General features: G+C 35.8%; 1 protein-coding gene across 1 annotated transcript in view; it reads left to right on the forward strand.

Moving 5' to 3' along the window:
• The window catches only part of EYS (EGF-like photoreceptor maintenance factor), a 178,283-nt gene extending 157,997 nt beyond the window's left edge, over positions 1 to 20,286 (forward strand). The window contains 3 exon segments of the mRNA XM_081530870.1: positions 1,688 to 1,696; positions 11,017 to 11,131; positions 20,215 to 20,286. Of these exon segments, the coding sequence (XP_081386996.1) occupies positions 1,688 to 1,696; positions 11,017 to 11,131; positions 20,215 to 20,286 (196 nt within the window).
• The last annotated feature ends 3,830 nt before the right edge of the window (positions 20,287 to 24,116 follow it).

The raw sequence follows: 24,116 nt of genomic DNA on the forward strand, positions 1-24,116 counted from the left end.
TGGATACTACAAGAGGAAATATGAGTAGCACTATCTGCAAGTCACATGAGGAAAAGGAGAACACCTACTAACAGTCACAACTGATGTGAGTGGGGAGGGGGAGAGAACAGCCATCACATGAGATTATGTTAAAAAAAAGTGTTTATGAGTCTATTTCTGTTTTATAAATATGTTCTTTTGTATCATTTTTCAGATTGTATTTTTCTTTTGTATCATTTTTCAGATTGCACATATAAATGATATCATCTGATCTTTGACTTACTATGTGTGACAATCTCTTTACGAAGTTAGGGTGAAGATTTAGATCCATGTTTCTGCAAATAGCATTATTTCATTTTTCTTATGACTGCATACTATTTAATTGTATATATGTACAATATCTTCTTCATCCATTCCTCTGTCAATGGACATTTAGGTTACTTCCATGTCTTGGCTATTGTGAATAGTGCTGCAGTGAACATTGGGGTGGATGATGATTGAGTCAGTGAGTCATGTCCAACTCTTGTGACCCCATGGACTGTAGCCTGCTAGGTTCCTCTGTCCATAGGATTTCCCAGGCAAGAATACTGGAGTGGGTTTCCTTCTTCAGGGTATCTTCCCAACTCAGGAATTGAACCCAGGTCTCCTGCATTGCAGCCAGATTCTTTACCAACTGAGCTATAAGGGATTAGGGTGCATATATCTTTTCAAATGATGGTTTTCTCCTGATATACGCCCAGGAGTGGGATCGCTGGGTCATATGGTAGCACTGATGCTGAAGCTCCAGTATTTTGGTCATCTGATGTGAACAGCTGACTCATTGAAGAAGCCCCTGATGCTGGAAAAGATTGAGGGCAGAAGGAGAAGAGGGCATCAGAGGATGAGACAGCTGGATGGCATCACCAATGCAATGGACGTGAACTTGGGCAAACTTTGGGAGATGATGAGGGACGGGGAGACCTGGCATGCTGCAATCGATGGGATTGCAGAGACAGACATAACTGGGCGACTGAACAGCAACAACAATAACATGGTGGTTCTATTTTTAGCTTTTTAAGGAACCTCCATATTGTTCTCCATAGTGGCTGCACCAATTTATATTCTCACCCACAGTGTAGGAGTGTACCCTTTTCTCCACATCCTCTCCAGCATTTATCACTTGTAGATTTTTTGATGTGATTATTCTGAGTGGTGGAGATGATAACTCATTATAGTTTTTATTTCCATTTCTCTAATAATGAGTGATGTCAAACATCTTTTCATATGCTTATTAGCTATCTCTATGTCTTTGGAGAAATATCTGTTTAGATCTTCTTCCCATTTTTTGATTGGCTCATTTGTTTTTCCGGTATTGATCTGTTTGAGCTGCTGAATCACTTAGTTGTATATTTGAAAAATAACCTACAATGCAAATTAACTATGCTTCAATTAAAAATATATATATAGCTTAAAGATGACACAAAGCTTAAAAAATGATTAGAGGAAAGGTCCACATAGTGAGGAGTGAGCTGGAACCTCTGGCTTCTTTAGGTGTCTGTGGTAGATGATGATAAGAGGTTCCCCTTGATGGCCTTGGAGGTGGCTCCTAGTGGGGCAATTGCAAGTGCTGGCACTGAGTTAGGGGTGTGAGGGCTTCTCGGGAGATCACTGAACAGCCCAGGAGCTGCTTCAAAGGCAGTGCTGAAGCTGCAGGTCTCTGACACCCCACTCCATGTGTGTGAAAGGTAAGGTTCAGGATTGCAGAGTCCAGCCTTAGTGAGGCCTTTCAAGGTCTGGGCCTACTTTCTGCAGGAGACGCAGGGCAGTGAAGGTAATGGTACCCTGCTTGACAGAAAGGAGTCTGCACTGTCCATTGCGCATAAGAGAGGGAGTGCTTGTATCACCAGACCACACAGGGGTTTGAAGACTGTCATGACTCACAGTTCTGATACTGCCGTCATGTACGATCACACAATCACACACATGGGAGGACAGATGTAGGCACATGCACACACTCATCTATTTTAATATTTAAAAGATGCAATGCCTCTAATGTTGTCTAATGTAAAAGATGATCACATTCTGAATAATCAGAATGAAATGAGGAAACACAAATCAGGAAACAGATGGTAATGAAACCATGTAGTGTCTTTCTCTTATATTATTTTTTTTTCCTATCTGAAAATCAATTGTTTAAAAAATATTTATTGAGAGTTATCTTTGTAGAAGATACTATAAACTAGATATTAGAAAAATAAGTATGCTTTTTAAATCAGAAATTAGGCTATATAGAAATATTTTTGCTTTTTAAAATTTTCGTTTTTTCTACTCAAATTCTAAGACATTTCGTGGGATAGTAATATTTTATTTTATTCTCTTAGCTTGTTTTTTTTTGTTGTTGTTGTTGTTTGCTTGTTTGTTTCCTACTCAAAGTTGCAATTGTAGCTTTCCCCCCTTAAGAGACAAATCACTGTTTTTTTTTCTTCTCAAGTTAGTTTCAGCATTTCCTTTGTGTGATATCTCACCATCTCACTGCACCACCTCACCACCTCAGCCATGGGTGGGGTTTTCAGTGTCTGTCATGAGCAAACCTACTTACACATGCATTGTGACTTTGAAATAGAACATCATACCACTGAAGTATATAGATCAGCATATTTCCTGTCAAAAAGTAATAAAGTTATATTTTCACATTAATATTGAAAAATTCTTTTAAAAATAACAATCACACATTTGGATAAGGAATTTGTTAATTAATGGAAAGTTTCCACTTGGTCACTCAATAATTTTTAACTAAAAGGACATTTCAATCTCTTGGGGTTAATTATCTAAAATACTAGGTAGGTTGATTATCTAAAAAAAATTATCTTTCCTTGGAATCAATAGCCATGTTGATAGACTAGCTTTTCCTTTTGAATAAATATTTCTGAGACTTAACATGGAGGAAAGTTTGCTACAGTTTAAAAATTCAGATTATGGCTATAAACTCTATTACAATTGAAAATGCCTGGGTCACTGTTGACACTTCATCATCAAGAGCATCTTCTACTCTGTTAATAGCATTTTATATTTTCAGAGACTGTTATGGTTTACATAAGTCATATTTAAATCTGGACCACTAAGCGCTTCAGTTTGAGAATATAAGTACAATGTCTATTAGTCCTGGACCTATTAATTCCCTTGTGAATAATGACTAATAAAACATAATGACAGAAGTCACTACAGAAGTAGATACATAAAGATTGAATTCACATCATGTAACCTCAAAGTCTTCCAGCTCATACCTGATCAAATGGATTTATCCCCACACTGCTCTGTACAACCTCTAACACTTCAGTATCCACTGCTCTCCACTATGCTCTCCAGATCTCATCTGTCAGCAGCAAGTGCTCCAACACCGTGCTTTTTGCATACCTTCCTTTCTTTCTCTGCCTGAAGTCTAAGGACTTGGAGCCCTTTGGTGGCGCTATCCATTCACCCACAACCCGCGTACATCTGGTGAGGAAGGGTGTGGATAGCCTTGCCCTGGTTGCTGTGCCCAGATCATTCTCCTTCCCCATGAAAAGTCTGTCCATCTTGAGAGCATGACTATAGCACAGACCGTTCTCTCCCTAACGGTATTCCTCTCTCTCCAGGCTCCTTTAAGCATCTCCTCTTCTCTCACAGCTTATCCATCCCCCACTGTGCCTCTAGCATCTGGCTTGTGTCCTTTTCTCTACCACAATCGTCATCTTTCTTGATGATTTCAGTGTCTATCTTGGGAATCTACCCCCCTGGTTGCTTAAATTTTTTGACAATTTGTATCTCCATACCTCTCTTCCTTCATATTCTCTTGGGCTGAAATCATGAAACCTGCTTACTCTTGTATTCTACCAGGTTAACCTGCATACATTTTCATGCCTATCTAATATGGCATCTCACACTTAATATATTCCATAGTAATAATTGATTTTTCAATCCCTGGATAATCCTGCTTTTCTGTAAGTGTTCTTTACTTGATCTTTGATTTCTTTATCTCTCTACAAGTTTATTTCTTGTCTATCAGTAGATCTTTTAATTTTGCTGTACATATATATCATGGATGTGAACACTTTTTTCATTATGAAGTTAACTCTCTTGGTAAAACCACCAGAATTTCTCACCTGGAAAATTCATTAGGCTCCCATTTTACCTCTTTGATTTGACTCTTCATTCAAGGGTATGTAGGTGGTGAATGAAAGCTTCATTGCAAAAGCTTGTGTTTGGGCACTGATTTGAGTGAGACAATGGAACATGCAAATATTTAGAGAAGAGTGCCCACAGCAGAGAAAGTGCCCACTGCAAATTCCCCTGGCCTGCTCACATCATACTAATGATGTTAGTAGAACTGATCTACAGAAGGATGGGGGTGGGAGGTGGGGTGGGGTGTGAGGATGGACAGAAAGCTGGAGATGTAGACAGTGCTGCCATGCATGACATTTTGAGGTCTTTGGATTTTACTCTGTGTTAAATACAAAGTATTGCAGTATTGCTGTCAAATGAGTGACAGGACCTTGCTTATACTTTAAAATGACACTTTGGTTGTTGTGTTGAAGAGAAACTGTAGGGAAACAGATAGATGCAAATAAGCCACTTAGAAGGTAATGTAGTAATCCACCTTACTATCAATTTGAACCTGGGATGAGACATGGTAAGAAGTGATTGGACTATGGATGTATCCTTAAAATTGAATTAAGAGAGTATATTTTCTTATGCTGGACTGAGTTAAGGAGAAAACGAGTAAATAAATGACTCTATAGCTTTTGGCTGAATAAGTAGAAAACAGAGCTGCTATCATTAGATAGTAAATGCTGTGGATAAAGAAAATTTATTTATTTTTTTCCTTCCTTAATCACCTATTTTCTCACAAGAGAGTGTATTTGTGATAAAATCATGTTGTCCTCTGCTACTGTCATTAAATGGGTTCTTATTATATTTAAATAAAATCTAAAGTGTTTTAAATGCTCAGAAGACTAGACACATTTTGCATCATTTCCTACTATGATCCCTTTGATTACTCAGCTCCTGCCACTTTGGCCTTCCAGAAGTTCCTTGAACTTAAGGAACTGCTGCAATCCTTAAGCATCTGCTTCAATCCTCTTTCTGTGTTAATTTTCTATCTAAAGAAAATTTCTCCTAGAAACTACACTAACTCAATGTTCATTCATTTAGTGTTTTACTCAAATAACATTTCCCCAAATATATCTTTCCTGTTGATTTTAATAAACATTCCTTAAATAGCTCTCCCAGTTACTCTAATTTAAACCATTCTTATTTTTAAAATTTTGTAGCATGTATCACTATCATTATATTTTTATGTATTTTCAATTTCTCTATTTCCCGTAGTCTAGCATATAGTAAGCCAGATAAATTACTGTTTTAATTTTTTTTAAGTTGAGGATTCAGTTTTATTCAGTGGATTTGCTGAAGATTTAAGCCCAGGAAGCAGCCTTCCAAATAGTCTGAAAAACTGCTCCAAAGAGCTAAAGGAGGAGACATGTTATATAGGAGTTTTGTAAAAACAGAGAAAGCAAACAGGTGTTTGGGATTAAAAGGTTACCATTTTTAAGTTGTTTTTTTTTTTTATATTGATGTGCTTTACAATGTTGTGTTAATTCTGTTGTACAGCAAGGTGACTCAAAGTGACTCAGTTGTACACTTTAACACTTTAATATTTTAATGCTAATTTTCTATATTCTAAGATTGAAGTATAGCGACCTAACTTTAATGACCACACCTAGAGACATTTTTGTCTAATGACTTTGTTTTAATGATTGAAGAACTATTAAATATGAATCATTTATGTTAAGATCCAGACAGTGACAGAGTTGTCCAGTTTATGCAAAAAAGATAAACTGATGAAATGAATAGTCTATGGTTACGCATTTGTCTGTGCCCATATATGCCACAGAGTAAACATCTAGCAGTATTGCAAAGCTTCTATTGTTAAAATAAGTCTCTATTTACTTCAAAGGCCTTTTTCTGGGAAATAGAACATGATGTTGTTAAAATTGATATAAGTAACTCTATCAGAATCTCCATCTATACAGGGGAAACATGAAACTGAAGACAATGTTTTATTTGAGATAAAAATTGCAACTTCGAATGGTCAAGCCATGAAAAAAATAATGTAGTAAAAACCTCCTCTAAGTTTTAAACAAGTAGAGTATTTCTAGATAACAGAGTCAGGGAAAATAATTTTGAGTTACTTTATGAATTTCTCCTTTCCATTTCCTAGAATAGCATTAAGTTTGTAACAGCTATTTTAGCAGCTGGAAAATGTTAAACAAGGATATACTAAGTATCCAAAAGTGACACTGTTTTTGAAGCATATTGTCTTTGAAGCTAGCTCCTTAAAATATCAAATAATGTTTAATTTTTAAGTTTTTATTGTTTATAGAATGGAGGATTTATTATTTTAATACACTGCTTTAAGAATTTTCTGTCAATCATTTGTTATAATGGAATTGAACATTTATTTTTTAATTTTATCAAATTTATGATCTCTGATATTTTGAAAAATATATATTTTAAAAACGTGTATTTGAAGTGTACTAAATATTTGTTCACTGATTTTATTTTATTTTGTGAGTTTTCTATACTTTAAAAATGAACAACTGTAATAAACACTGGTGCTTCTGAAAACAGGAAGTATTTACTAAAATGCAGGTTATAAAATTTTACTCTGGAATGGCTGTCATTATTCTACTTTGTTCAATTCTGTGACCCAATAGAACCTGACACTTCTCTAATATCAGTAGCATGTATTACATAGGCAATTGAACAAAGTTCGGGATACTCTGTTTCAGAAATAGAGTAAACCTAATTTCCCAATAAATATTAGCCTAACTGACAAAATGCAACCCAATAATGGAGATACATTTAAGGCAGTTACAGAAACTTATTTTAAGAAAAAAAAAAAATTGAGGATAAAAGTGTGTGTGATTTTTTTTTTCCTAGCTAGATTTTCCACTAAAATATTTTATTTCCATTATCTTTATTTTCTTCCCTTATATGTATCTTTTCAGTTCATCTCTGCTTTTCTATGCATTATCTCCCATTTTACCACTAAAAAAATGCCATAAATATTTTTATTACAATTATTTACATTCCCCTAACCCTCCAGTTTCACGAAATATTTCATCTTTCCTAACACCATCATGTTTATTACAAAAGAGTAGTTTATATAAAATGTAACTATACATGGGATGTTCTAGTGAAAAACAGCAGCTCTAGAAAGAGTAAAAGCAACATGTAAAGGAGAAGCAATAATTAATCAAATTGTAGACTATTTCTCTGAGTTGGAGAAACAGTCTGCATATTGAAAAGGCTCTCTATGGAAGCTAAATTGATACATAGAGAAATATCTGTCAAGCTTCATGGCGCAAATGACAATATACCTACAAAAAAGAAAGTGATCAGAGTGATATCACATTGTTTATTTTAAATACTGGTAGCTTCAAGACAGTGGGAGCTCATTGATAGCCTCAGAGAGCATGTAGAGTATCTGTAGATCAAGAGAAAATATTGCCATCTCCAACATTGTACCAACTACTGTTTATTTGTTGTTGATAGAAATATTGGTATGCAGGCAAATTATTGATATTAAAAAATATGTTATCCAGGTAATCTAGTTGAAGAAAATAATAAAAATGTATATATATATATATTCTTACTAAAGATACACTGTACAAGAATCAGTTCAGTTCAGTTCAGTTGTTCAGTCATGCCCAAATCTTTGCAATTCCATGGACTGCATCACACCAGGCTTCCCTGTCCATCACCGACTCCTGGAGTTTGCTCAAACTCACGTCCATTGAGTGGGAGATGCCATCAAACAATCCCATCTTCTGTTATGCCCTTCTTCTCCTGCCTTCAATCTTTCCCAGCATGAGGGTCTTTTCAAATGAGTCAGTTCTTCACATCAGGTGGCTAAAGCATCGGTGTTTCAGCTTCAACATCAGTCCTTCCAATGAATATTCAGGACTCATTTCCTTTAGGACTGACTGGTTGAATCTCCTTGCAGTCCAAGGGACTCCCAAGGGTCTTCAACACCACAGTTCAAAAGCATCAATATTTCAGTGCTCAGCTTTCTTTATGGTCTAACTCATATCAATACATGACTACTATACATGACTATACTATACATGACTACATACATAGCTTTGACTAGACAGACCTTCATTGGAAAACTAATGCCTCTGCTTTTAATATGCTGTCTGAAAAGTGAAAGTCACTCAGTTTTGTGCGACTCTTTACAACCCCATGAACCATACAGTCCATGGAATTCTCCAGCCCAGAATATTGGAGTGGGAATTTGTTCCTTTTTCCAAGTGATCCTCCCAACCCAGGGATTGAACCCATGTATCCCGCATTGCTGGTGTGTTCTTTACCAGCTAAGCCACGAAGGAAGCCCAAGAATACTGGAGTGGGTCTCCTATCCCTTCTCCAATGGATCTTCCCAACCCAGGAATTGAACTGGGGTCTGTTGCATTGCAAGTGGATTCTTTATCAACTGAGATATCAGGGAAGCCCCAATATGCTGTCTAGGTTGGTCATAGTTTTTCTTCTGAGGAGCAAGTATTGTTTAATTTCATGGGTGCAATTACCATCTGCAGTAATTTTGGAGCCCACGAAAATAAAGTCTGTCACTGTTTCCATTGTTTCCCCATCTATTTGCCATGAAGTGATGGGACCGGATGCCATGATCTTCGTTTTTTGAATGTTGAGTTTTAAGCCAACATTTTCACTCTCCTCTTTCACTTTCATCAAGAGTCTCTTTAGTTCTTCTTCACTTTCTGCCATAAGGGTGGTGTCATCTGCATATCTGAGGTTATTGACATTTCTTCCAGAATCTTGATTCCAACTTGTTCTTCATTCACCTCGGCATTTTGCATAATGTACTCTGCATAAAAGTTAAATAAGCAGGGGGACAATATGCAGCCTTGCTGTATTCCTTTTCCAGTTTTGAACCAGTCCATTGTTCCATATCTGGTTATAACTCTTGCTTCTTGACCTGCCTACATGCCAAAAAAAAAAATAAAAATAAGAAGAAGTAGAAGTATGGTTACTTATGACATAGATGAAGCAGTGATTCAATTCTCAAGGTGAGAGTGCAGAACTGAGCCTCAAACAGCAGGACAAGGGAATTACTAAAGTTTTTCCTGATGTTGTTTCACTGGACTGTGTCAGTGTGGTCTTTGGTTCTTTCTTTATGAACTTATCCCCTACGCTTAGCAAATTTAAAATAATGGATATATGGCTCAACTCATTTTGTTATTAAATCAACTACTAACAACTGAGTCTTAATAAATATAATTGTGGGTCTTAATTTGTAAGTGTTTAGAGAGATGCATTATTATTTGGTCTGGTGCCCCATTCACTTGACAACAGAAATTTACTAAATGTGATTTAAAATACTGGAATATTTCTCACAAATTAATAAGATTTAGGGCAAAGAAACCATGAACCCTAGTATGTGTTCTTTAGCATGTTATCTATTGCAGCTAATGCATTGTAGTGGACTGGAATCAACATTCATTTCCTGAGTTTCTCAGTCTTTAGATAGTGGTGCCATTGGCTAGCAATACCAGAGCCCTTTACCTGGTCTGCACTAACCGTGGCAACCCCCACATGCATTTCCCACTGAGAGGCAGTGCTTGGGCTGGGCTGGCCCTTGCAGGTCTTATTATGCTTGCAAGACACACCTCAGGAACAACCATCAAGGAACTTAGGTAAAATAAGGCATGATAGTATTCACAGGGCATGGAGAGTAAACAGCATTGAGAACTCTGTGCCAAGGTGGCAGAAAGAGAGAGTGAGAGACCTGGAGTTTTGGCCTTTATTGGTGTTGAAGGTGAGACCTAGGATTTCTGAGGGTCACTTACTATTGATGAATTTAAAACGTGAGAATGAGAATAAAAGAGCAGGAAGGGTAATGTCAGATGTTGGGATTACTCAACAGTTCAGTTACCCAAGTGATTCAAGTTCTCTAAAGGGGGACTCCATGGGAGGGTGGGGCATGGCACATTGCCTGTCTAGTCCCTGGTAGACTCACACAGCAGCAATGTGTTTATTCCAAATGCACATCTGAAATGGATGCCATAGCAACCCAAAGCTTAATGTCAGGCACTTAGATTACACCATAAAAGGCTTACTGTGAAGCATTGACATTACAAGCTTGTTTTATTAAAAATGCAAACATGACAACTGACAAACAAGCAAAGCTTTATAATTAGCTTATTTATGATCACACATTGTCCACTATAGCTATTTGCACTATGTCTAGAATTCTAGTATGTCATCGTTACCTCCTAATAGTATATCATCAGTATAGAATGAGCTCAGTTGCTCAGTAGTGTCCGACACTTTACAACCCCATGGACTGTAGCCTGTCAGGATCCTCTTTCCATGGAATTTTCCAGGCAAGAATACTGGAATGGGTTGCCATTTCCTACTCCAATAGAATGACACTGTTGAACATTTAAAATCTCTTCTGTCATTTTTTTTTTTCATGTTTCAATAAGTGTTTCACTTATTCCAGTAGTTTCCGAAAACCCATATTTTATTATATTATTATTTAATAATGTTATTAAATAATAAGATGGTTTGATGGCATCACCGACTCGATGGGCATTAGTTTGAGCAAACCCCAGGAATTAATGATGGACAGGGAAGCCTGGCATGCTGCAGTCCATGGGGTTGCAAAGAGTCGGACATGACTGAGTGAATGAACTGACCTAATTATTAGATATCCTTTTAGTCCAAGCTTGATTTTGCTCTTAACTCTCAAAATATAACATTGAGACCACTCAGGAAAATATAGTTTATTCAGATTCCCTCTAAATAGGTTAATTTTTTCTCCTTTGTTAAGAACACAATTATGCATGAACAAAATCAATGATTGAAAACATCATGTGACAATATATGTTTTATTTGATTTAACAAACCATTGCTATTTTGAGTAGCCTATTAATAGAATTCTGTGAAAATATTTAGATTGCAGGTTTTCTTAGTTACACTTTTTTTGTTTTTTTACAGTTGCATGCCAAGATTTACTGGAAAAGACTGTGAGAAAGTAATTGACCACTGCAGACTATTCACCATCAACTGTCTGAATGAAAGATGGTGTTTCAACATAATTGGAAAATTCAGAGTAAGTAATTTAATACATAGGGAAGTAATTTAGCACGTCAAAATATAACAGCTTCTGGCAATCTCTATTTCAAATACTTGTATTAATATAAGCTAGAGAAACATATCCTTTTCTGTATATTTAAAATGAGTTTAAAATATTTAGTAATAGGAAATTTTTAAGTCATAAGAATTATGTTGGGAGGGCATCATTAAGTCTTTTAGGCCCTGTTTTCATTATAAAGTACATATATATCTATTTGGATATTGATGATACCTCTTCTTATATACAACCACAATTACCTCAATAATCACAATAACCACAAGAGCCTCAAGCTCTTGAACAAGCTGGGGAATAAAGTAGCCTGGTAGTTTTAGGGCATAAAACATATTATTTCGGGGGATAGTTTTTGAAATTACTTTAAAAACACAGGGTATGTGTGCTACATTAGTTAGGCATATCCTACAACTCAGAAATTCCATTTTTAGCTAGGTCTGTTGGAGAAATAATCAAATTTGTACTAATAGAGATATATAAGAAATTTTCACTCCAAATGTAGATCAAATTAAAGCCTATAGATAAGAGAATGGATCAATTTGTCATAGCATAATCATATCACAGAATGGTAAAGAATGATCAAAATAGTGGTCATGTTTTAAAACTTATAGGATTTCCTAGGTAACACTAGGGTAAACAATGTGCTTGTGAATGCAGGAGACGTAGGAGATGAAGGTTCAGTCCCTTTGCCTGGAAGATCCCCTGGAGCAGGAAATTAAAATATTATTAAAATTATACATGTACAGTATGATAATGATTAATTACATTTTTGACACACAAATAAATCCATATTTGCTATGATTGCAATAATCTATAGCAAAATTGTGAACACATCCATGGAAATTATTTATACTCACTGGCTTTACTAGAAAGATAGCCTAGAGGGATAGGTTGGGGAGTGAAATGGGGCAGTTGGAAATTCCAACATATCTTTAATGGTTTATTTTTTAAAACTTAACTTTTGGTGAATAAGGATTACAAGATCTTGTTGTTTAGTTTATTAATTTCCCCACTTTTCTGTATTATAAATTATTTTAATAAAATATCTTGAAAAACATGTGAAATCAACTTATGGAATGGAGCATGAACACATTTATATGTGTACTTTGACAAACATGTACTAAATATAATAATGTTACTATACAACAATATATAGCATAATAATATAATATTTAGTTAACATCTATTTAACATGATACTGTACAATTTATGATTATTACCTCATTTAATCATCACACAAATCCCATTTCATTTTTAAAAAATATGAAAAATAAAATCAAATAGGATTTATGTTTTTTTTAAGAAAATTTATCATTTATTTTATTTTTTAATAAATTTATTTATTTTAGTTGGGGGCTAATTACTTTACAATATTGTAGTAGTTTTTGCCATACACTGACATGAATCAGCCATGGGTTTACATGTGTTCCCCATCCTGAACCCCCCTCCCACCTCCTTCCCCATCCCATCCCTCTGGGTCATCCCATTGCCCCAGCCCTGAGCATTTGTCTCATGCATCGAACATGGAATGGTGTTCTGTTTCACATATGATAATATACATGTTTCAATGCTATTCTCCCAGAACGTCCCACCCTCACCTTCTCCCTCAGAGTCCATAAGACTGTTCTATGCATCTGTGTCTCTTATTCTGTCTCGCATATAGGGTTATCGTTACCATCTTTCAAATTCCATATATATACATTAGTATACTGTATTGTTGTTTTTCTTTCTGGCTTACTTCACTCTGTATAATGGGCTCCAGTTTCATCCACCTCAATAGAACCGATTCAAATGTATTTTTTCTAATGGCTAAGTAATATTCCATTGTGTATATGTACCACAGCTGCCTTATCCATTCGTCTGCTGATGGGCATCTAGGCTGCTTCCATGTCCTGGCTATTATAAACAGTGCTAAAAAAATAAAAATAAAAAAAAATAAACAGTGCTGAGATGAACATTGGGGTACATGCGTCTCTTTCAATTCTGGTTTCCTCGGTGTGTATGCCCAGCAGTGGGATTGCTGGGTCAGATGGCAGTTCTATTCCCAGTTTTTTAAGGAATCTCCACACTGTTCTCCATAGTGGCTGTACTAGTTTGCATTCCCACCAACAGTGTAGGAGGGTTCCCTTTTCTCCACACCCTCTCCAGCATTTATTGCTTGTAGACTTTTGGATAGCAGCCATTCTGACTGGTGTGAAATGGTACCTCATTGTGGTTTTGATTTGCATTTCTCTAATAATGAGTGATGTTGAGCATCTTTTCATGTGTTTGTTAGCCATCTGTATGTCTTCTTTGGAGAAATGTCTGTTTAGTTCTTTGGCCCATTTTTTGATTGGTCGTTTATTTTTCTGGAATTCAGCTGCAGGAGTTGCTTGTATATTTTTGAGATTAATTGGTTGCCTGTTGCTTCTTTTGCTATTATTTTCTCCCATTCTGAAGGCTGTCTTTTCACCTTGTTTATAGTTTCCTTTGTTGTGCAAAAGCTTTTAATTTTAATTAGGTCCTATTTGTTTACTTTTGCTTTTATTTCCAATATTCTGGGAGGTGGGTCATGGAGGATCCTGCTGTGATTTATGTCGGAGAGTGTTTTGCCTATTTTTTCCTCTAGGAGCTTTATAGTTTCTGGTCTTATGTTTATATCTTTAATCCATTTTGAGTTTATTTTTGTGTATGGTGGTAGGAAGTGTTCTAGTTTCATTCTTTTACAAGTGGTTGACCAATTTTCCCAGCACCACTTGTTAAAGAGATTGTCTTTTCTCCATTGTATATTCTTGCCACCTTTGTCGAAGATAAGGATTTATGTTTTGAATATATCCTAAAGTTAGTATTCATCGATAGCGATGGACAAAGGGAGGTATGAAAGTACTCTGACTACAGAACTCTTAATTGCAAGCACTACCCATATCTTTCTGTATTCAGTATAAAGAATATATCACCATTTCTTTTAAAATGTTATCTACACTTTCCTTAGACAATCAGGAAATTGTCTAATTGAAATGCCTCTACCACTTCAGTTTGAATTTGGTTCATATGATCCTATTTATGTTTTGTATTTTGATTCCTGTTTTGGTTCGGGATAGATTCTGAGTATTTATCCCTGACTTTTATAAGTTTTTCTTCCTCCACCACCAACTTTCTCTGGGAGATCTCGCCTTTTCTAATGCTTCAACAATCATTGGTACATTATTGTCTGTAAATCCAATTTGAACCTTTCCTTTAAGAAATTTAATTGTACTTTTCATCAACTTGCAGAGTTTGCTTTATTTTTTTCTTCAGTAATTCTACTTTAAAGATAGTGATTCATTTAGATAAAATATTGGCAAGAAAGAAATGTTACTGACCTTCCCATGTGGTTCAAATTTAGATGATGATGAGGATAATATGCATAACATTATAGTAATGTTCAAATTTACACTTTTCCTTATCCATTAATGATCCAACTTTTGGTTGTATTGAGTTTTGAAATAATTTATATTTAAATTAATTTAATATTAAATTTGACACACATTTACAAGTACATTGATCAGATTACATAATAGATATATATGATGGGATAAACATTATTTTACTATATTTAGTTTCAATATATTAGAGAAGAAATATATATAAATGCATTTTGTTATTATAATAATTTTGGAATTCTATAACTGACATTTTTTTCTGCTTTGGTGATTGCATTAATAGCTTTGGAATATGTCCAGTTTCAGAAAGTATTTGATGAGTTGTAATATTTTAAAAAGAGATATGAACTATTCCTCTTCTTATTTAGAATAAATGAATATATTTGGATTAAGAGAGAAAGAGAAGATAGCATAAGATAAGAAATTGTAATACATTTCACTCAAGTATATACAATATCATAGTAAATATAACTTTACTACACACTCCAGTTAATAGGCAAATTGTTGATAATACACTCAACAAAACTCAATCATACGTTGTCCAAAAGGAGACTTATTTTATGTGAAAAATGCAAACAAATTGAAAGTAAAATAATGAGAAAGCTATGCCATATAAAAGTTAAGGAAAATGAATACTCAGTGAAGTTCAGTTACCCAGTTGTTTCCGACTTTTTGTGACCCCATGGATTGCAGCATGCCAGAATTCCCTATCAACGACTCACAGAGCTGACTCAAACTCATTCCCATCAAGTAGGTGATGTCATCCAACCTTCTCACCTTCTGTTGTCCCCTTCTACTCCTGCCTTCAATATTTCTTTTCCAATGAGTCAATTCTTTGCATCAGTTTGCCAAGTATTGGAGCTTCAGCTTCAGCATCACTCCTTCCAATGAATATTCAGGACTGATTTCCTTTAGGATTGACAGGTTGGATCTCCTTTTAGTCCAAGGGACTCTCAAGAGTCTTCTCCAACACCACAGTTCAAAAGCATCAATAGGCACTAAGCAACTTAGGCTCTCAGCTTGCTTTAAAATCCAAATCTCACATCTATACATGACTACTGGAAAAACCATAGCTTTGACTAGATGGGCCTTTGTTGGCAAAGTAATGTCTCTGCTTTTTAAAATGCTGTCTAGGTTGGTCATAGCTTTTCTTCCAAGGAGCAAGTGTCTCTTAATTTCATGACTGCCATCATCATCTGAAGTAATTTTGGAGCCCCCTCAAAATAAAGGCTGTTACTGTTTCAATTGTTTCACTGTCTATTTGTCATGAAGTGATGGGACCAGATGCCATGATCTTAGTTTTCTGAATGTTTAGTTTTAAGCCAACTTTTTCACTCTCTTCTTTCAATTTCATCAAGAGGCTCTTTAGTTCTTCACTTTCTGCCATAAAGGTGGTGTCATCTGCATATCTGAGGTTATTGATATTTCTCCTGGCAATCTTGATTTCAACTTGTGCTTCGTCCAGCCCAGCATTTTGCATAATATACTCTGCATACAAGTTAAATAATCAGGATGACATTATACAGCCTTGACTTACTCCTTTCTCTATTTGGAGACAGTCTGTTGTTCCATGTCCAATTCTAACTGTTGCTTCCTGGCCTGCATACAGATTTCTCAAGAGGCAGGTCAAGTGATCTGGTATACCCATCTCTTTAAGAATTTTCCACAGTTTGTTCTGATTCATACAGTCAAAGGCTTTGGCATAGTCAATAAAACAGAAGTAGATGTTTCTCTGGAACTCTCTTGCTTTTCCTATGATCCAGTTGATGTTGGCAACTTGATATCTGGTTCCGCTGCTCTTCCTAATCCCAGCTTGAACATCTGGAAATTCATGGTTCACTTACTGCTGAAGCCTGTCTTAGTGAATTTAGAGATTATTTTGCTAATGTGTGAGCTGAACATTCATAATCCATCAACAGAAAAGTGGATTACTGAGCATGTCCACATCCATCATAATAAGACCCAGTTTTCCCTTCAGTCAGTCTCTCCCATCAGGAAGCTTCCATAATACGCTTATGCATATCATAAGGGAACAGACAGAATGAAAACCACAGTCACAGAAAACTAACCAAACTGAAAACATGGACCAAAGCCTTGTCTAACTTAATGAAACTATGAACCATACTTTATAGGGCCACCCAAGATGGACGGGTCATGGTGAAGCGTTCTGACAAAAAGCAGTCCACTGGCAAAGGGAATGGCAAACTACTTCAATATTCTTGCCTTGAGAACCCCATGAGCAGGATGAAAAGGCAAAAAGTTAGAACACTGAAAGATGAACTCCCCAGGTCAGTAGGTGCCCAATATGCTATTGGAGATAGTGGAGAAATAACTCCAGAAAGAAGGAAGAGATGGAGTCAAAGCAAAAACAACACTCAGTTGTGGATGTGACTGGTGATGGAAGTCAAGTCCGATGCTGTAAAGAACAATATTGGATAAGAACCTGGAATGTTAGGTCCGTGAATCAAGGCAAATTGGAAGTGGTCAAGCAGGAGATGGCAAGAGTGAACATTGACATTTTAGGAATCAGTGAACTAAAATGGACAGGAATGGGCAAATTTAGCTAAGGTGATCATTATATCTACTACTCTGGGCAAGAATCCCTTAGAAGAAATGGAGTAGCCCTCATAGTAAACAGAAGAGTCCAAAATGCAGTACTTGGATGCAATCTCAATAACAACAGAATAATATCTGTTCACTTCCAAGGCAAACCATTCAATGTCACAGTAACCCAAATGTATGATCCAACCAGTAATGCTGAAGAAGCTGAATTTGAATGGTTCTATGAAGATCTACAAGACCTTCTAGAACTAACACCCCAAAAAGATGTCCTTTTCACTATAGGGGTCTGGAATGCAAAAGTAGGAAGTCAAGAAACACCTAGAATAACAGGCAAATTTGGCCTTGGAGTACAGAATGAAGCAGGGCAAAGGCTAATAGAGTTCTGCCAAGAGAACATACTGGTCATAGCAAACACCCTCTTCCAACAACACAAAACACATTTTTACACATGGACATCACCAGATGGTCAACACTGAAATCAGACTGATTATATTCTTTACAGCCAAAGATGGAGCTCTATACAGTCAACCAAATCAAGACTGGGAGCTGACTGAGGCTCAGATCATGAACTCCTTACTGCCAAATTCAGATTTAAATTGAAGAAAGTAGGGAAAATCTCTAGACCATTCAAGTATGAGCTAAATCAAATCCCTAATGATTTTACAGTGGAAGTGGGAAATAGATTTAAGGGATTAGATGTGATAGACAGAGTGCCTGATGAACTACGGATGGAGGTTTCTGACATTTTACAGGAGGCATTGATCAAGATAATACCCAAGAAAAACAAATGCAAAAAGCAAAATGGTTGTCTGAGGAGGCCTTACAAATAGCTGGGAAAAGAAGAGAAGCTAAAGGCAAAAGTGAAAAGGAAAGATATACCCATTTGAATGCAGAGTTCCAAAGAATAGCACAGAGATATAAGAAAGCCTTTCTCAGTGATTGATGCAAAGAAATAGAGGAAAACAATAGAATGGGAAAGACTAGAGATCTCTTCAAGAAAATTGGAGATATCAAAGGAACTTTTCATGCAGAGATGGGCTCAATAAAGGACAGAAATTGTATGGACCAAAGAGAAGCAGAAGAGATTAAGAAGTGGTGGCAAGAATATACAGAGGAACTATACAAAAATTATCTTCACGACCAAGATAACCACGATGGTGTGATCACTTACCTAGAGCCAGACATCCTGGAATGTGAAGTCAAGTGGGCCTTAGGAAGCATCACTACGAACAAAACTAGTGGAGGTGATGGAATTCCATTTGAGTTATTTCAAACCTTATAAGATAATCATCTTAAATTCCTGCACTCAATATGCCAGCATATTTGGAAAACTCATCACTGGCCACAGTACTGGAAAAAGTCAGTTTTCACACCAGTCCCAAACAAAGACAATGCCAAAGAATGTTCAAACTACCACAAGGATGTTCAAAGGAATACTGATGGAACATTGTTAATAAATTTCAGTGTAAGGAAATATTAAAGATAAAGGATAAAATTTCAACATAACTGAGTCAGCTGATCAAGGAAAAATATACATTTAATAACAGAACTTCAAAGACATGCACAGAAATTGATAGACCACAAAGGAGAATAAGCAAAACTGTGACTGTAGTTCAGATCTGAATTATTTTCTTTCAGTAGTTGCTAGAACACATACAGAAAAATTTTGGATACACAAGGTCTGAATGACACTCTTAATCCACTCATCTACTATCACAACACAATCCACCCACAGCTGAAGATCGTTATTTTTCTCAACACCAGACAGGATACCAACCCAGATGGACTCTATCCTTGGCCATAAACAAGTTTCAATACATTAAAGGTTTGAAATTGCAAGTATAGTCTCTGACCACAGTTTTAAAAAAAAAAATGTGAAAAATCACCAAGTATTTCTAAAATTTAAAATCTACTTGTAACTATCACATGGTACAAATTTAAAAGTCACAAAGGAAATCATAAAATATCTCAAATATTGGGTTAGCCAAAATCTTTATTCTGCTTTATTTTCCTTCTGTAAGATGGATCTTGAAACTATATTTTTTAGATTATATTGTGACACCTGTCATGCCATCATGCATTAAAAAAAGTATCAAAATTGATGAATTTTTGTCTAGCCATTTTAATATTGAATTTGGAAAAAAGCAACATTTTGGGAATATCATGTTTATTATTTTAAGAAAGGTAGAAATGCAACTGAAACACATACACAAAAAAAGATTTCTGCAGTGTATGGAGTAGGTTCTGTGACTGATTGAATGTGTCACGTGTTTTGGGAAGTTTGTTGATGGAGATTCCTCACTGGACAATCCTCCATGGTAAGGTAGTTTGAAGTTGATAGCAACCAATTCCAGATATTAAATGAGAACAATCAATGTTATATCACACAGGAGATTGACGACATATTCAAAATATCCAAATCACTTGTTGAAAATTATTTGCATCAGTTTGGTTATGTTCATTGTTTTGATGTTTGGGTTCCATATAAGTTAAGCAAAAAACAAACAAACAAAAAAACCTTCTTTACAATATTTACCCCATGCAATTCTCTACCTAAACATAACAAAAACATTTCATTTTCCTGTGACACCCTAGAGAGGCAGAATGGAGTAGGAGATGAGAGATTAAACAGAGAGGGAGCATACGTATACCTGTGGCTGAGTCATGTTGATGTATGACAGAAACCAACACAATATGGTAAACCAGTCATGGTCGAATTAAAATAAATAAATCTAAACAAACAAGCAAAGACAAAACAATTCATGATTGGTGATAAAAAAAATTGATACTGTATAATAATGTAGGATGGAAGAGATCATGGGGCAAGTGAAATGAACCACCACTAACCACACCAAAATCTGATCTTCATCTGAAGAAGGTGATATTATGTGTATAATGCAGTTGGAAGGGAGTCCTCTACTATGAGCTCCTTCCAGAAAACCAAACAACTAATTCCAACAAGTACTGATCCAAAATAGACCAACTGAAAGCAGGACTTGATGAAAAGTTTCTGGAATTAGTCAACAGAAAATACATAATCTTCCAGCAGGATAAAGCAATATTATATGTTTCCTTGTTGATCAGGCAAAACCTGTTACAACTTGGCTGGGAACTTCTGGATCATCAGCTGTATTCATTAGACATTATAAGTTTTGATGTCTATTTACCTGGTTGTTTCAAAAATTATCTTAATAGAAAAAAAAAAAATTCAGTTCTCTGGAAGACTGTGAAAGGGACCTGGAACAATTCTTTGCTCAAAAAGCTTGAAAAACAAAACAAAACTAAGAAGTTGAAATTATGAAGACGCCTGAAAAAATGGCAGGAGGTAGTGGAACAAATGGAGAAGGAAATGGCAACCCACTCCAGTATTCTTGCCTGGAGAATCCCAGGGATGGGGGTGCCTGGTGGGCTGCTGTCTATGGGATTGCAAAGAGTAGGACATGACTGAAGAGATGCAGCAGCAGCAGCAGCAGTGGAACAATTCAATGAATATGTTGTTCAATAAAGTTACTGGTGAAAATGAAAAATGTGTCCTTTATTTTTATTTAAAAAACTGAAGAAAATGTTTGACCAACCCAATAAGTGATAAAAATCACAGAATATAAAAGTGGATGTGATGCTGCTAAATTTGTACTTATATGGGATTTTTTTAAATTAGTTTATTTTCTATTTTTAAACTTTACAATATTGTATTTGTTTTGCCATACATTGACATGAATCCACCATGGGTGTACATGTGTTCCCCTTTCAGAACTCCCCTCCCACCTCCCTCCCCATCCCATCCCTCCGGGTCATCCCGGTTCACCAGCCCCTAGGGCCCTATATCATGCATCGAACCTGGACTGGTGATTCGTCTCACATATGATAATTTACATGCTTCATATTAGAAAAGAAAAAAAGAAAATTAATTGTATTCTAGTTTTCTGCCATTTGAAGCTCTAAATGCAACACAATAAACATAATGCAACTAGAAGGTGCAATATATTAAGGATGATATGGGAGAATGGCATTGAAGCATGTAAATTATCATATGTGAAATGAATCGCCAGTCCAGGTTCAATGCATGATACAGGGTGCTCAGGGCTGGTGCACCGGGATGACCCAGAGGGATGGGATAAGGAGGGAGGTGGGAGGGGGGTTCTGGAAGGGGAACACATGTACACCCATGGTGGATTCATGTCAATGTATGGCAAAACCAATACAATATTGTAAGGTAAAAAATAGATAAATAAATACATTTAAAAAAGATATATGCAGAAATTAATGAATTAGTAACCAACTCCAAATATAATTAATAAAGACAATATTTATGTATTCAAAAGATTGACAAAATGTGTAAATCATTCACAAGCTTGATGAGAGAAAGTGAGAATGTAGAAATCACCGAGATCAAGAAGATGAAAGCACAACAATAGATTCTACAGGGATTAAATAATAACATAACATTATGAAAATATTTCTGTATATTATGTTGACAACTCAGAGTGAAAATATTTTGAAAAAAAAAAGCTTACTGAAAGCAAAAGAAGGGAAAAACAATCTGAATAGTCTAGTCCTATATCAAATTAATAAAACTTACAATAACAAACTGTCCTTCTTAGAAAACTCCCAGGCCAGATGCTTCAGTGGTGACATATATCAAATATTTCAAGAAGAAATAGCTAATTATACACAAACTACTACAGTAATAATAATAATAATAATAGTAATATAGGAGGAAGGAATAAATCACTCATTTTTATGAGGCTATATTAATCCTGATGCTAAATTCTGATAGCAGAATTTAGCATCAGATAAGGAAAGATAAGATAAGAAAATAAAAGCGCAATCTCATTATTTTAACAGAATTCATTATTATGAATATTTTTTATTTATTGGGGTATAGTTAAGTTGTACTGTTATGTTAGTTTCTGTTGTACAATAACGTGAATCAGCCATATGTATACATATATCCCCTCCCTCTTAGACCTCCCTCCCACCCCCCATTCCACTCCTCTATGTCATCACAGAGCACTTAGCTGAGCTCCCTATGCTATACAGTAACTTTCCACTAGCTATTTGCTTTACACACGATAATGTATATATGTCAATCCTAATCTCCCAATTTATCTGATCCCCTCTCCTTCCCATCCTATTTCCAGACATCCATTCTCTGTGTCTAAGTATCCTTTATTAATATATGAATATAAATATCTAGCAATAACTTGAATATAGAAATAGATTAAAATATTTCAAGCCCAAGAAAGAGTTTTCCTAAGGATGCAATATTTGTTAAGAAACCTAAATCAATTACTATATTTCACCATATAACAGATTACAAAAGAAAAATTATATGATCTTCTAATTATCTTCAGAAAAAACAATTGACAAAACTCACCAACCATTCATGTTACAAACTCAGCAAACTAGGAATAATTGATAGAGGTTATCTCAAAAAATCTAAAGGTAACTTCAAATATACAGGTAAAAGTGTTTTTTTCTTTCCCCTTAAAGTTGGCAAAGATATGCATAATTCTCTTCAAAATGTTACTAGAAATTTTTATCATTCCAATAAAGTAAGTGAAAGAAATAAAATATAAAGATACCAAAAAAATAGAAGTAAAGAGGAGTTGATTTACTTATCTTATAGCTATTCATTAAAATCTGTAAAAATATATTTAACCAGAGAGTTTAGCCAAGAGTAAAATTTAAAAAAAATTTTTTTTTGAAGTTTCTAGAGAATAAAAACAAGCTGGGAAAAGAAAGAAGAAAAAAAAAACAAAACTATGCCTCATGGCCTTGCACTGAGCAAAGGATGCAAAGCCAATTGATTGTGATATCAGGTGGCCTCAGCCTGCAGCACCATGAAGCAAGATTTCGGTCCTCAGCCAGAGGCTGAAGTCAGCACATGCAGTGGGAGCGCTGAAACCTGGCCACCAGAGCAGCAGAAACCGTGGCAGTGACAAGGCCTCGGCACATCAACTTTGTAGAAATAAGTTTCTACAACGAGACGGAAACCAGTGAAACAAAACCAGTGTTTATTAGGAGGAAGAAGAGTGCATGCGTATAGACACACAGGTGAGCTCAGAGAGACTTCCTCCTCATGGCAGTTTGAATGCAGCCTTTCTTTCAGGTTTCCGTTGGCCAAAAGTCTTGCTTTGCCTGGTTCTAGTTCCATATGTGGTTTTTCTCAGGATCCTCTCAGGTGTGTACACACATCTCAGCCAAGATGGTTCTAGTTAAGAGACCTATGGGTAGGTTGACATCACTCCTTTTGTAACCTCCAAGGAGCCTTTTTGCACCTCTATATCCAGGAAGTTTTCTTGAGAATGAGAAATGTGTATTCTCTTTATCTCTTCCCTGGGCAGGGCTCAGTTTCTCCTCCTTCCTGTTATTATGTTCATCTTGGAGCATCTGTCCATGGGAGACAAACTCCAGCTGCTCAGCCTGGTGCCCATCTGTGCTGTTTCAAATGGACTTCATCAAGTTTATAACTCCTGCTCATCAAAACACGGAAAACGACAATCATACCAAAGATTACCAAACTAAATTTACACTAAAATGAAATACAATCTAAGTGTTTATTGTTTACATGAGACAATCTGAAGTAGAATTCCTTTACTGAAATAAAATGATGGAAAAATATACAAGTGAAATATCAATCAAAAAATTGACCATGCCTATATTAATTTAGGGCTTCCCTGGTGGCTCAGTGATAAAGAATCTGCGTATGATGCAGAAGGCACAGGAGATGCAGATTCGATCCCTGACTTGGGAAGATCTCTCAGAGAAGGAAATTGCAACCCACTACAGTATTTTTGCCTGGAGAATTCCATGGACAGAGGAGTCTGACAGGCTACGGTTCATAGGATCACAAAGAGTTGGACATGACTGAAGTGACTAAGCATGCACACATGCATATTAATTTAATGCAAAACAGACTTTAAAGCATAAATAAGAAATTTATGATGTTTAATACAATTTCAATAGAGGAAAATATGAAAATT

The sequence above is a fragment of the Giraffa tippelskirchi genome, chromosome 9 (genome assembly GCF_054371585.1).
Source record: "Giraffa tippelskirchi isolate mGirTip1 chromosome 9, T2T-mGirTip1v1.2.pri, whole genome shotgun sequence".
Classification (NCBI taxonomy): domain Eukaryota; kingdom Metazoa; phylum Chordata; class Mammalia; order Artiodactyla; family Giraffidae; genus Giraffa; species Giraffa tippelskirchi.